The sequence below is a fragment of the Wolffia australiana genome, chromosome 1 (assembly GCF_029677425.1).
Source record: "Wolffia australiana isolate 7733 chromosome 1, ASM2967742v1".
Lineage (NCBI taxonomy): Eukaryota > Viridiplantae > Streptophyta > Magnoliopsida > Alismatales > Araceae > Wolffia > Wolffia australiana.
Genome location: NC_135835.1, coordinates 5,755,565 through 5,769,261, shown reverse-complemented (window position 1 = coordinate 5,769,261; position 13,697 = coordinate 5,755,565). Strand labels below are relative to the sequence as shown.

At 35.9% G+C, this 13,697-nt stretch overlaps 1 protein-coding gene across 2 annotated transcripts; it reads left to right on the top strand.

The window, feature by feature from the left end:
• The first annotated feature begins 8,211 nt into the window (after window positions 1–8,211).
• On the top strand, window positions 8,212–10,646 carry LOC144703306 (amino acid transporter AVT6A-like). Of its 2 annotated transcripts, none has more exons than XM_078575455.1 (6): window positions 8,212–8,645; window positions 8,864–9,016; window positions 9,140–9,343; window positions 9,570–10,035; window positions 10,138–10,261; window positions 10,325–10,646. In XM_078575455.1, exons 1-5 carry the CDS (start codon window positions 8,225–8,227, stop codon window positions 10,259–10,261), a joined length of 1,368 nt encoding a protein of 455 aa, XP_078431581.1. In that variant the 5' UTR covers window positions 8,212–8,224; the 3' UTR covers window positions 10,325–10,646. The 2 variants fall into 2 exon arrangements, with proteins under 2 accessions (XP_078431581.1, XP_078431589.1); XM_078575463.1 differs by having other exon boundaries at window positions 10,311–10,646.
• Window positions 10,647–13,697: the final 3,051 nt, after the last annotated feature.

Here is a 13,697-nt window from a genome sequence, read left to right as displayed (position 1 = left end):
CCGATCGGATTTGAACGGGGCAGATCGGTGTTCGGATTCGATCGTTCGAATGCCCGATCCGATCGAACATTCGAACGATCGGTCCGAATCCCCGAAGCCTACTCTAATGCATCTCATCTCTCTCCTTTTCTGTGTAGAATGCACTGTTGCTTCTCTCTCTTAAACATCTCATCTCTCTCCTTTGTCTTTCTCTTGAATGCACTGTTCTTTTTCTCTCTACTACATCTCATCTCTCTCTCTAGAATGCACTGTTCATTCTCTCTCTAATACATCTCATCTCTCTCCTTTTTCCCTCTATAGAATGCACTGTTCCTTCTCTCTCTAATATGTCTCATCTCTCTTCTTTTTCTCTCTGTAGAATGCACTGTTCCTTCTCTCTCTAATACATCTCATCTCTCTCCATTTTCCCTCTGTAGAATGCTTTGTTCCTTCTCTCTCTAATACGTCTCATCTCTCTGGTCTACAGGCACAACTGCAAGGTTGGACGTAGCCGGCACCGTGATTTTGCCATTAAAAAATGTCTCATCTCTCTCATTTTCTCTCTCTAGAATGCACTGTTCCTTCTCTCTCTAATACATCTCATTTCTCTCATTTTTTCTCTCTAGAATGCACTGTTCCTTCTCTCTCTAATACATCGCATTTCTCTCATTTTTTCTCTCTAGAATGCACTGTTCCTTCTCTCTCTAATACATCGCATTTCTCTCATTTTTTCTCTCTAGAATGCACTGTTCCTTCTCTCTCTAATACATCGCATTTCTCTCATTTTTTCTCTCTAGAATGCACTGTTCCTTCTCTCTCTAATACATCGCATTTCTCTCTTTTTTTCTCTCTAGAATGCACTGTTCCTTCTCTCTCTAATACATCTCATCTCTCTCTATCTTACTACCTAATCTCTCTGCTTCTGCTCTATCTTACCCATCTCATCTCTCTTGATCTCCCTCATTCTCTCTCTAAAAGTTTATAGAAGCCTTCTGCTCTCTTACTCATCTCTTCTCTCTCTTACACGTTCTCTCTATACAACCTTAGATGCCCCCTTTTGCTGTCTCTTGCCCATCTCATCCCTCACTTGATCTCACACATTCTCTCTAAAACTTTGTCCCTTCTTCTCTCTTACACATCTCATCTCTCTCTTGATCCCACATATTCTCTCTCTAAAACTTTATATGCCCTTCTGCTCCTTGCCCATCACATCTCTCACTTGATCTCATACATTCTCTCTCTAAAATTTTAAATGTCCTTTTGCTCTCTACTACCCATCTCATTCCTCTCATTATCTCTGACATTCCCTCTCTTTATCTACCTCATTCTCTCTCTAAAACTTTAATGTCCTTTTGCTCTCTACTACCCATCTCATCCCTCTCATTATCTCAGACATTCCCTCTCTTTCTACCTCATTCTCTCTCTAAAAACTTATATTCCCCTTCTGCTCTCTTTTCCATCTCTCTTTATTTCACACATTCCCTATCTTAATCACATACCTCTCTCAAAACACTTCTTTGCCCTTCTGCTCTCTTACCCATCTGATCTCTCTCTATCTCACACATTCTCTCTCTAAAACCTCTATCTAATCTTTCTATCTCACTCTAAACGCTCTAATACTCTATCTAATCTTTCTTTCTATCTCACTCTAAACGCTCTGCCCCAATCTACTCTCTCTAATCTTGCTTTCCTTCTCTCTCTAAACCCTCTGCCCATCTACTCTCTCTAATCTTCTTTCTCTCTCTAAACTCTCTACCCCATCCACTCTCTCTAATCTGTCTCAAAATCTTTTTTTGAAAAATCTGTCTTATCTCTAATCTTTCTTTCTCTCTCTATAACCTCTGCCCTGTCTACTTTCTCTCTCTAAACCCTCCCTTCTCTCTCCTCTCTATCCTCTCGTGGGCCAACCCCTCTCCTTTTCCATTTCATGCATTTTGTCTGCTTTTCTCTCTCTCTCTCCTCTATTTTCTATCTCTATCTCTATATGTTGTCCGTTTCTCTCTCCTCTCGCTTTCACTGCGTCTCTGTAGAAAGAGATAAATAGGTAGATAGATATAAACCTCTCCCTTGATGACGTGGAATGGTAGAGAGAGAAACGGGCGGCGATTTCTCAGCCACGTATTAGATTCCGTGGGCGGGTCCGAGCTGAGCTGGCACGTGCCACTTATTAAAACATCCAATTATCTAGCGACACGTGGAAAGATAAGCTGGTGGTCCCCACAGTTCGCCAGGAATCTTCTAAGTCTCAGTTCATTGGCTGCTTTGGATTCCTACCACGAGTTAATCAAAGATTAATCAATATATTAGTTTTTTTTAATATATATTTTTTCGTTAGCAGCTTTTTCTACCCAGATTAGTTCTAACCCATGCGACATGATAGAAAAAATTATAAAAAATCAGGAACTAAACTTGTAGAAGATAATAACAAAATTTTGATATTGTGGAGCAAGAGAGCACTTACTTTTTTGGTTATCAGAAAGTAGTTTAAACTCGAACAATCAATTTAGAATTGTAGAAACCCTGAAATTTAATGAGTTTTAGGACATGAAATAATTTCAATAATGGCTAGATATCTGCAATTTGATGATTGGGAAGGCCTCTATAGGGCTGTGATCCTTTTGAAACTACTTTCTAGAGAGTTGCAAAATCGTATGAAATCACTTGAATTATCAGAGTAGAAATGTATTTTTTCAGAATATAACTTATTAAAATAAACCAGAAAATAAGAATAACTATCATAGGGTGAGAGTTCTGAGTTTGAATACTATGACGGGAATATTGATGTATTTTTTTAAACTGTAGCTCAGAAAATTTGATGAAAGGGTATGAGGCAAGGAGTCAGGAGAGCACTTACTTTTTGGTCACCGGAGAGTAGTTTAAAAAGTAAAAATCAATTTAGAATTACAGAAAACCTGAAATTCGTTTGATTTTAGGAGATGCTAGAATTTCAAAAATAGCTAGATATATGCAATTTAGTGATTGGGGAGGCCTTTCTTGGGCCACGCAAACTTACTTAGCTGCTTTATTGAAACTAACCATGATCCTTTTAAAGCCACCTCATCACTGATTTTGGGCTTAAATAATCAGTTATATGAGTACTCGGATCTAACAAACTGTTCCAAAAAGTGACAGGTTTTTAAATCAATTTTATAAGACACAAAGAAAATTCAAAATTCATGCCCGAGATAGGAAGAAACAAAATCTTTCGAAGTCAGTTGAATGATCAGTGTATAAATGTATTTGGTCAGAATAGAATTTATTAAAATAAACTAGAAAATAATGAAAACTATCATAGGGTGAGAGTTCTGATTTCGAATATCATGAAGGGGATCTTGATTTCTATTTTGAATTGTAGCTCAGAAAATTTGATGAAAGCGGTACAAGGCAAGAAGGAATCAAAGAATGAAGCAACTATTTAACAAATAGAAGTCAGTCATAACACGATCCAGATACAAGGATGAGTACACGTTATTCACTCTTATAATTTATCACACTTAAAGCCAAGGTCGAAATAATAAATTACACAAATGAAAATTGACCCATGACCAATAAATGTTGGAATTCGGTAGTCTCATGTGTGAAGTTTGTGATTTCCAACTTGCAATTCAAGTATTGTCAGCAGTTTTCCAACCAATCCATGCACGTTTGATCAAAAAATGAAATTAACAAATCCAGACTCTAAATAATCAGTACAGGGAAAGATTTCCATGTGTTCCCACTAATATACCAGGTGGTTTTTATATTAATGTCCTTAAAAAGTAATCTATTATGGTTTAACCCTGTTTGGGTTTTTTTTTTAGATTGTGTGTCACCTTTATTTTGGGCAAGTTTGAAATAGTCATTCAGTTTCTTTTTTGACTTTTTATATCTTTCTGATGCAAAAAGTATTTAGTTGTGATTTAACCCTGTATGTTAATTTTCTCCAAATCTTTTTTATGGCCAAGTTTTCAGTTGCTGGATCAGTCCCCTTCGTTTTATACTTTGATTATTATTATTTTCCACCAGAATTTATTAAGTTATAGTTTAATCCTCTGTTTAACTTAACAGCTAATTTTCTTCATACCTTTCTTTTGGGAAAATTTTCAGTTCTCGAAGTAAAGTCTTCTTGATTTTCTAGCTTGATTATTATTATTTTCCTACACAATTTATGATTTAAACACGTTTAAAATTGGATTTCTTGTTTATGCGATATATTCATTTTTGGGTTGGTTTTCAGTCGTGAGAGTAAAGTCTCCTTAATTTTTCTAGTTTCATTATTGTTGATTGTATATTTGTATCCTATAAAAGTTATTTCGTTATGGTTTAACCTTGTGTGTTATTCAATTTGTTAATATATGGAATATATTCATTTTGGGGAGGTTTTCGGTTGTGGGATTAAAGCCTCCGTCATTTCTAGTTTGATTATTCTTATTATTAAATCATTAACATATAAAAGCAAAAGTTATGGTTTAACCCTGCTTGTAACTGAATTGTTACTTTATGTGGCACCTTTGTTTTTTGACATGTTTTCAGTTTTGGGATTGAAGACTCCAACTACTGTTTTGATTATTATTATATTTATAATATTATTGTAATATTATTATGCTCTAAAACACTATTAAGTTAGTTTAACTCTTTTTTTTAATTTAGTTTTTTATTATACCTTTTAACCCTGGTTCATTTTCCGGTTTGGACCACCAAAGTTTTTGTTATTACTTTAATCTTGTGTACGCTTTGGCCAATTTTTTCATTTCATTTCTTTCTACCCTTTTTATAGTTCTGGTTGCCAATCTTATTTTTATATTCTCCAAAAAGACACTTTAGTCACGGTTGAACCCTTTTATATTTCAATTATTATTAAACATAATATTTTAAATTTTAAATAAAAAGTGGAGCTCATGACGCATAAAGTGAGGCAATTAACAATTGAAATTTCGACCCCAAATATCAATGAATCAATTAAATATTAATAAATGGATTTGTTAAATCAGACCATACTAAAAAAAAATGTAATTTTCTGTCCTCTCAATACATTTTTAGTATTATCCTTCATAACATTATTTGGTTATGGCTCAACCTTTCTTTTACATCATTTTTAAATTTACATTATACATTCATTTGTCCCAGATCAAGTTATGGAATTCAACAATGGCTTATTTTTTAGCATCTAGACCTCCAAATTTCATTTAGCTACATTTTTTAACCCAATATATAATACATGCTTTTATTTTGTCTCTTTCCTACGTTTTTGATTATTTGGTCATAAGCATAATGAAACAAACATAATACATGTCTTGTGGCATGTAGGAAGAACTTTGGGCCAAACCATTGAGATCAAAATATTAATAGATGAATATCTAAGCAGATTATAATTTTCTATCTCCACAGTATCAGATTATTAATCAGTGGGGACAGCAGACAAGATATACTAACATTAAAATAAAACTTCAATTCAGTGTAAGGAATGTAATTAAATTATCAAAGTAGGCCCATCTGAACCCTCCCAAATCAGAGGTGGTTTTTGAGTCAGTGCGCTCCCACTTTATTAATTTACAATTAATATGATATTGTATGTTAAATTTAGAACTAAACAACAATGTATATGATAATATTATGTTTAATCACTTTCTTGATTCAGTAAACTCATATATTATTTAAATAAATGCTAGGTTTCCCACTGAAGCCCACTTTATGCAAACTCCAAGAAAAGCCATCAGTTTTTTATATTTTTTTAAAACAGAAAATATCTAAAGTTAGAGGGGGGCAGTCGTACCATGTAGTGCATCATTGAAATTTTAGCTGGAGAATGGGTACACTAAAGGATTTAATTTTATGTCCAAAATTTTAATAGATAAAAAGATGCCCATATCATTTGGTCTGTAGAAGTGCCCCCAAACCATGGGTAGAGTATTTTATGACACTATTTTAGAAATTTAATTGAAATCTCTCCAAGATTAAAAAATAATTTTAACACTAAAATGTGAGCTGAAATACTCATAAAATTGTGAATAATTGATTTTTTTATTTTTACCCTCTCTTATAGAATGATAAGTATGTTTTGCAAAGATTGTGGAACTCATCACCGAAAAATAAATATGTGATTAACGAGTAAAAAATGAATAAAAATATGGTGATGGTGATGAGGATGTTCATGACAATGGCAATGCTTGTGACAATGACCAGAAAAAGAAGAACAACACGAAGACGATGAAGAATGTAAATAAGAATGAGAATAAAAAGAAGATGACCATGATGAGTAAAAGTTGAATGAAAATAATATGACGATGATGTTAATGACAATGATGATATCTGAGACAATGACCAGAAAACTATCATTTCTTGAATGCCTAAGTCACTTTCAATGAATTCATGAGCCCTGCATCATAACCAGCCTCATTTGATAAGGACATGTAGAAGATATAATAATGAATTCTATATCAACCACACTATTATGTTTATCATTCATGTTATGTGTTGTCCATTCGGTTATCAACTTAATGATACCATTATCTTGGTGCTGTTCAAGGTCTTGCGGTATCATTATTGCGATACCATGATGATGTGATGATATCCGACATTGATATCAATTTAGATATCAATTAGCATACCTGATTTAAGGATAACAGATATCGGATACATATGCACTTGCAAAACTTGGGTACAAAAAATGGATAATACTGAAATATGCTTCACACCATACTATTTGATGTTCTTATTTCCACTTCTATATAAACACTGGATGTTCTATCCTTATCTTGGTCCTGTTCCAGTTATTTAAAATGAGGCAATTAACAATTAAAATTCTGACCCCAAGTATGAATGAGTTTATTAAATATTAATATATGGATTTATTAAATTTAAAAGTGCTCAGTTATTCACTAATCCCACTTTCTGCAAAGTGCAAGAAAAGCCATCCTTTTTTAAAACAAATAAAATATAAAACTTGGGGGGAAGCCTTACATCTTTTAAATTTTATCTGGATGACGGATACATCAACGTATTTAAACTTAGGTCCAAAGTTATTATAGATAAAAAGATCCCCATATGATTTGGTTTGTAGAGGTGTCCACAAACCATGGGTAGAGTATTTTATGAACCTATCTTAGAAGTTAAATTGAAATCTCTCCATGTTTAGAAAATAATTTTAACAGTACAATATGAACTCAAATATTCAGAAAATTGTGAACAATCTTTGTGATGTATACTTATTTTGTATATAACCACTGGCTTTTCTATCCTTATCTCGGTCCTGTTCCTGGTCTTTCCTTATCCACCATACTGTTGATATCCAATATCAATATTGTACCTGATTTAAAGATACTGGATATCAGATATCGGATACCATTAGTAGCCCCCTTACCAGTAACGCAAAAGAACTCTAAATTTTGCACTTCCAAAACTTGGGTACAAAAAAAATGGATGTTACTAAATATGGTTCACACCATACTATTTGACTTTCTTATTTCCACTTGTATATAAACACTGACTCTTTGATCCTTATCTCAGTCCTGTTCCTGGCCTTTCGGTATCCACCATAGTGAGGATATCCGATATCAATATAGATTTTATATCGATATCGTACCTGATATAAGGATGATACTAAAATATGGTTCACACCATACTAGATCTTCTTATTTACATTTGTATATAACCACTGGCTGTTCTATCCTTATCTCGGTCCTGTTGCTGGTCTTTTGTTATCCACCATAGTGATGATATCCTATATATAGACATGGTTTTTCTGTTCTGTTCGTTTAAAAAAAACAAAAAATTTGCAGAGGGCCTTGTTCTTTGTTCTGTTCTTTTTTTTTTCAAAAATGAACAAAATTCGCACATTCGCACAAAACTAGAGCAAAATTCGCACAAAGCGAACAAAAGAACCGCACACGGGTCTGTGCAATGTTCTGTTCGAATTTTTTTTTGTTCTGTTCGGAAAACCAAACAGAACGAACAATTCGCACAAATTCGTACAAAAAGAACAGAACGACCATTTCTACCTATATATCGATATAGATTTATATATCGATATCGTACCTGATATACAGATACAAGATATCGAATATCGTATATTGGATACAGTTAGTAGGCCCCTAACCAGTCACCCAGGAAGGAATTTAAATTATGCACTTCCAAAAGTGGGGTACAAAGAAATGGATAACACTGTAAAATATCCTTCAAACCATAGTATTAAAATATTATTATTTCCAGCAGTATATAAACTCTGGCAGTTCTATCCAGAGTTCTTAGAATTTTTTAAGTCCCAGAGATGACAGGGAGCGTTGATGGAAGAGAGGAGGAGAGGAGAGATTGCAACCAGATCTTGGCCGACGATGGCGGAATTCCCCTTCTTCTCAAGAGTCAAGATGGAGGGGGCGAGCGGGTTATCAAGAGCTCCACGGCTAGCGCTGTGTTCAATCTGTCCACGAACATCGTCGGTGCAGGAATCATGGCCTTGCCGGCCTGCGCCAAGGTTTTGGGCGTGATCCCTACGTTTGCTTTGATCATCTTCATCGCCTTCCTCACCGATGCCGCGATCGAACTGCTGCTTCGATTCAGCCGGGCGGGAAATACTAGATCCTATGCCGGGGTCATGGAAGATGCTTTTGGAACGTCGGGTAGGATCGTTCTCCAGGTCGCTGTGATTGTGAAGGCCATTGGGGTGCTAATCATTTACGTGATCATTGTGGGTGAGATTTCAGTTTTTTTTTTTAGAATAATTCTTGCTAAATGATGATTGAAATTTCGATTTCTCGTTCTTCTTGAACTAACTTATTCAGTTCTTCTTGGATTCGTGTAAGGGAGAAAAATTAGAATGATTCTGAATTTTGAAAAATATTACCTACTCAGCTTGTAATTGTTCATTTGAATAGATCTAAGTGCTAAAGCCGTAGAATTATGAATTTAGGTGATGTGCTCTCTGGAACTTCTTCAAACGGCGTTCATCACCAAGGAATCTTAGAAGAACGGCTTGGTGTTCACTGGTGGACTGGTCGATTCTTTGTTCTTCTCATAACTACGCTGGTTGTGTTCCTCCCCTTGGCCTGCTTCAGGCGTATTGGTAATCAACATCTGACTATATATTTTTCCTTTATGAATTTCTCTACTTCTCTTTCTCTTTGAATTCTTATATATTTTTTTTTCCCCAATGTTTACTCCAAAAGTCTGTTCTTTTCTTCCTCAGACTCTCTGAAGTATACATCTGCAATATCGGTTGCACTTGCTGTAGTCTTCGTTATTATAACAGTGGGAATCTCCATTGTGAAATTGATGCAAGGAAGTGTTTCAATTGTCCGGCTATTTCCCGAAATTAAAGATCTGGCATCATTTTGGAAACTTTTCACTGTTGTCCCTGTCATTGTTACTGCCTTCATCTGCCATTACAACGGTATGACCTCTCCCAAAATCCTCTTTATCTTTCTTATAAACCGTAGTGATTGAATATTTTCTTCTAAGTTCATCAAGCATGATGGAAGTAACCCTGACAGGGGTTGGCATTCTATCAGTATCCATCTTTTATGCATGATGTTAAACATTATTCTCAGTCGTTTCATTTGATTAAAATTGACCTAAAACTTCTCTAACCATTCGTTTTTGTTGTGCTTGCGCCACAGTTCACACAGTGAGCAACGAACTAGCAAACTCCTCTCAAATGAAGCGTGCTGTTCAGACTTCACTTTCACTTTGCTCAACCATTTACATAACAACAAGCTTCTTTGGATTCCTTCTGTTCGGAGACGACACTCTCGACGATGTGCTTGCCAACTTTGATTTGGATCTTAACATTCCCTTTAGCTTGGTTATCAATGATATAGTGCGGTTGAGCTACGCCGTGCACCTTATGTTTGTGTTCCCGGTCGTCTTCTTTGCTCTCAGGCTCAATGTGGATGGCCTCATATTTTCTTCAGCTGATCCGTTTCTTTCGAACAACAGGAGATTCATCCTGATTACTCTAATTCTTGTTAGTTTGATTTTCGTTGGGGCGAATTTTATACCCAACATATGGGTTGCCTTCCAGCTGACTGGAGCAACTGCTGCAGCCTGTGTAGGGTTCATCTTCCCAGCTGCCATCTCCCTAAAGTGCGTGATCTTTTGTACCATCATAGTTTTATTTTTTACATTCCACTCTTTCTTTGACGTTCAATTCCATTTTTCATTAAATATGCACTAATCTTTTTTCAGGGATCCCCATGGGATTGCAACAAGGAGGGATAAGATTCTATCAGCTGTGATGATCATCCTTGCGATTTGTGCAAATGCAGTGGCTTTATCAAGTGATCTGTATTCAATATTCCAGAAAAACTAGGTATATTACTTCTTAATACTTCTTAAATATGTTCTGATAAAGATTTCAGATTTTTCTCCACAGGATTATGGCTTGATTTGATTCGCTGGATGAGTTATTCTTCCCATTTTATGCTTGGCATCATCTATAATGGCGGGTGCCAGGAATAAATTTGCCCTGGTTTTCTTTTGGTCCAGCATTATACAAACTATCTTATAAATATATCTGTTATAAATTTCAGCAATTCTCTGTAAAGGCAGCTGATATTCCTTGTTGTGGAAACCTCCCCAAGTTTCCACAATAACATATATTTAGAATTCTTTCTACTAGTTATCCATGTATGAATCCTCTCTTGAAGAACATAGTTCTCTATGACTGTAGAAATTGTTCGAAGTAGGTGTTGTTACATCCCTGTATAAGGACAGGAAATCTCTATTGTGGTTACTTCTGATCGGCAGATGTTTGGTTTTAGTGTCATTGCCAACTCCTAGGGATTATATCAATATTTGTAAAAAAATGGAATGACTTAACCAAAGGATATAAATAGTTTGTCATCTGATTCCTGTATGTAGAAGCTCTAGAATTAGATGAAAGTTAATTAATATCCCCATAAATAGTCGCCCACCGTGGTCCCAAGTTCTTGTTAAACCCTCTCATTCAACTCCTTTCTGTTATTTCTGCCTTATGACATTCACTTACACATAAATACAATAAGAGCTTACATTAATCCAGATTGCCCATCAATCATACTGAATGAAATAGAGGGAGTAACCTCATCAATATTGGGTTTATACACATAATAACTTTTAATCAAGTCAATATATTATAGTTTTGGACATTGATTAAAATATCGAAGTGAAGGTCAATGCATTTGATTCAAAATGGATGAGTTAATGTTTTGATGAATGTTCACAATACCTAGGTTGAAGGTAAGATGATCTCTTATGCAACAAATCTGATAATGATTGATGGATGTAAAGGAATGAGATATGGCCTACAAGTCAATCTTACATTCTACATCTCATTTTGTATTTATCAATATAAATATAGTCATTATGATGCACATGTGATGCTTATAATGAAGTCCAGTAATATATGAGATGATTAATGTGGTAATCACTTGCCTTTACACAAATATTCCAAATATTCTTGTTAATGTGGTATATAGTAAGGACATCAAAAACATATGTATGAAATTACATTATCTTCTTCCAATCATATGATAAAAATTGTTGTGCTCAGGTTTGTGGTTTCAATTTGGCAATCTAAAATTGAGTGCACAATAGAATACTGCATTAAAAACAGATCATAAAATTGAACACATGAATGATCATTTCACCGTACTCACAACTTTTGCACTCACTCCGTTCGTCTGAAGAGATTCTTGAAGCCATTCAGATGTCTCACCTTTAGATGTATTCACATAATATTAAGAGTGTGAGATATCTTCTAAGTTAGTTAAAATCAAGATGCCATAAATTCGAGAGGATTTCTAGACCAACTAGAGTAGGTCGCGCAGCCCGGTCCGATTTTTTCAGCCGGCGTGTGAATTTTTCGATCGAACAAAAGCTCTGTCCGATGTGCGGACCGATTTTGTGCGACGAAATCGGACCGCACATCGCACAAAATTGGACCGTTGAACATAAATGGAATGCATTTTTTTATTTATAGATATGCCCCTCCACGTCTCTGTCTTTCATATTTCCCTAAGTAAAACCATATGGAATCCAAAAATGGCGGGGGCGGCGGAGGAGAATGGTGGGAGGGGGGCGGCGTGGCACGGCAGAGATAGAATGGTGGGGGGCGGCGGCGCGGCGCGGCAGAGGAGAATGGTGGGCGGCAGCGGCAGCGCGGCGGAGGAGAATGGTGGGCGGTGGTAGCGGCGTGGGGGAAGAGAATGGTGGGGGCGGCTGCACGGCACGGCGGGAATAGAATGGTGGCGGCGGCGGCGAGGCGCGGCAGAGGAAAATCGTGGGTGGCGGCGCGGTGGAGAGCCAGAGATGGGGAGGCGGTAGTCACTGCCGAGCTCGTCGTACTGAGATTTGTCATTTGTCGAAAGAGTAATTTATTAAAAATCGGTCGCAAATTGCACAATTGCACCGCACGGGGCCTTGACCAATGTGCGGTGTGATTGATCATATGGCTGTCCGATGTGCGGTTTGAAAATCCGAACCGGACTGCACATCGGCCTAAATCCACATCGGTCGCACCAAAGGACCATCCCTATGACCAACTAGTTTCACCAGAAGTACAACACCACTCACGTAGAGCAAGAGAAGAAAGCAGAGCACTAAAAAGTGACTAACATAGGTATCACATGAAGGTGCACCCTCTGTTTATATTGTGTAGAAAATTTTCATGAAATTCTTACCAAGAATTTCATAAAATTCATAGGGAAATAAATCATAAAGTTCTTAGTCAAATTTTCATAAAAATCCATGTTGGCAAGAAAGTTTTATAAAAATGTCTGAATTGGAATATATCTATTAAAATTCTAAAATATTATGTGTATGACTCTCTAGGCCATATATCACTTTAATTAATGACTTTATGGGCCCAATAACTTATTATTGGAAAGGATTATTAATTAACTATACCAACATAGAGATTAATTAATTTTATGCAACCTATTGGTTAAGTTGCTACATTGTAGAGTCAAGCTACACCCCGTGCTATACACAAAAGAGAATGGTAAGTCTCTCATTGAACCATGCTATGATTATTTAATATTTATTATATAATTCATCATTCACTTTTAGCCTCTTAGAAGACTTGAATATGGTCAACTATCAAACCCCCATTGGCCATCCCAATTAGTACTAATGTATTTCAAAAAGTAGTCGCTGATGATAGAAACTACACGTCCTTGGATAATAACTTTATGGTATAATATTCCTTGAGTCAATTAGTACTTATCTCCTCTTATACTTGGGCAAAAAATCCTATCTGGACCACACAATCACTTTCATGCACTTGATGCTGCATCCCATCTAGGAAAGTCTAGAATCTCATGGTTACAGAGTCAGAGGTCATAAATGAGCATAAAGCTGCATATCCACAAGGTGTATTTGGTGTCTCAGATATAAGGACTGCTTAACCATGACATGAATCATCTTGTTTGACATTATGTAAAACAACATTCACGGATTCATACATATCAATTCATTGAAAATTTTCCCCAAAGAGCGGCCAATATATGTCCTTAATGTGTCCCACAAATGGTTGCGGGATCTGCCATACTAATAATAATTTCACCACATTAACTGAATCAGCCAATAAATAAATTTATATGTATAAATTCAATAATATTTTTCCCCAAAGACCACCCACTGTCTCTCCTTCAAGTCTCCACACTATCTGCTATCAATCCATACTGATAGTGTAATTCTAATTTGATATTTTGATGTTCATCTCAATTATCCTTTAAATAGGAATATTTAGAATATATGCTTAAATT

Coding starts and splice junctions, on each gene's coding strand:
- LOC144703306 (XM_078575455.1), top strand. CDS start 8,225: ATGACAGGGAGCGTTGATGGAAGAGAGGAGGAGAGGAGAGATTGCAAC. Junction 9,344..9,569: donor CTTCATCTGCCATTACAACG/GTATGACCTCTC, acceptor CTTGCGCCACAG/TTCACACAGTGAGCAACGAA. Junction 10,036..10,137: donor CCAGCTGCCATCTCCCTAAA/GTGCGTGATCTT, acceptor ATCTTTTTTCAG/GGATCCCCATGGGATTGCAA.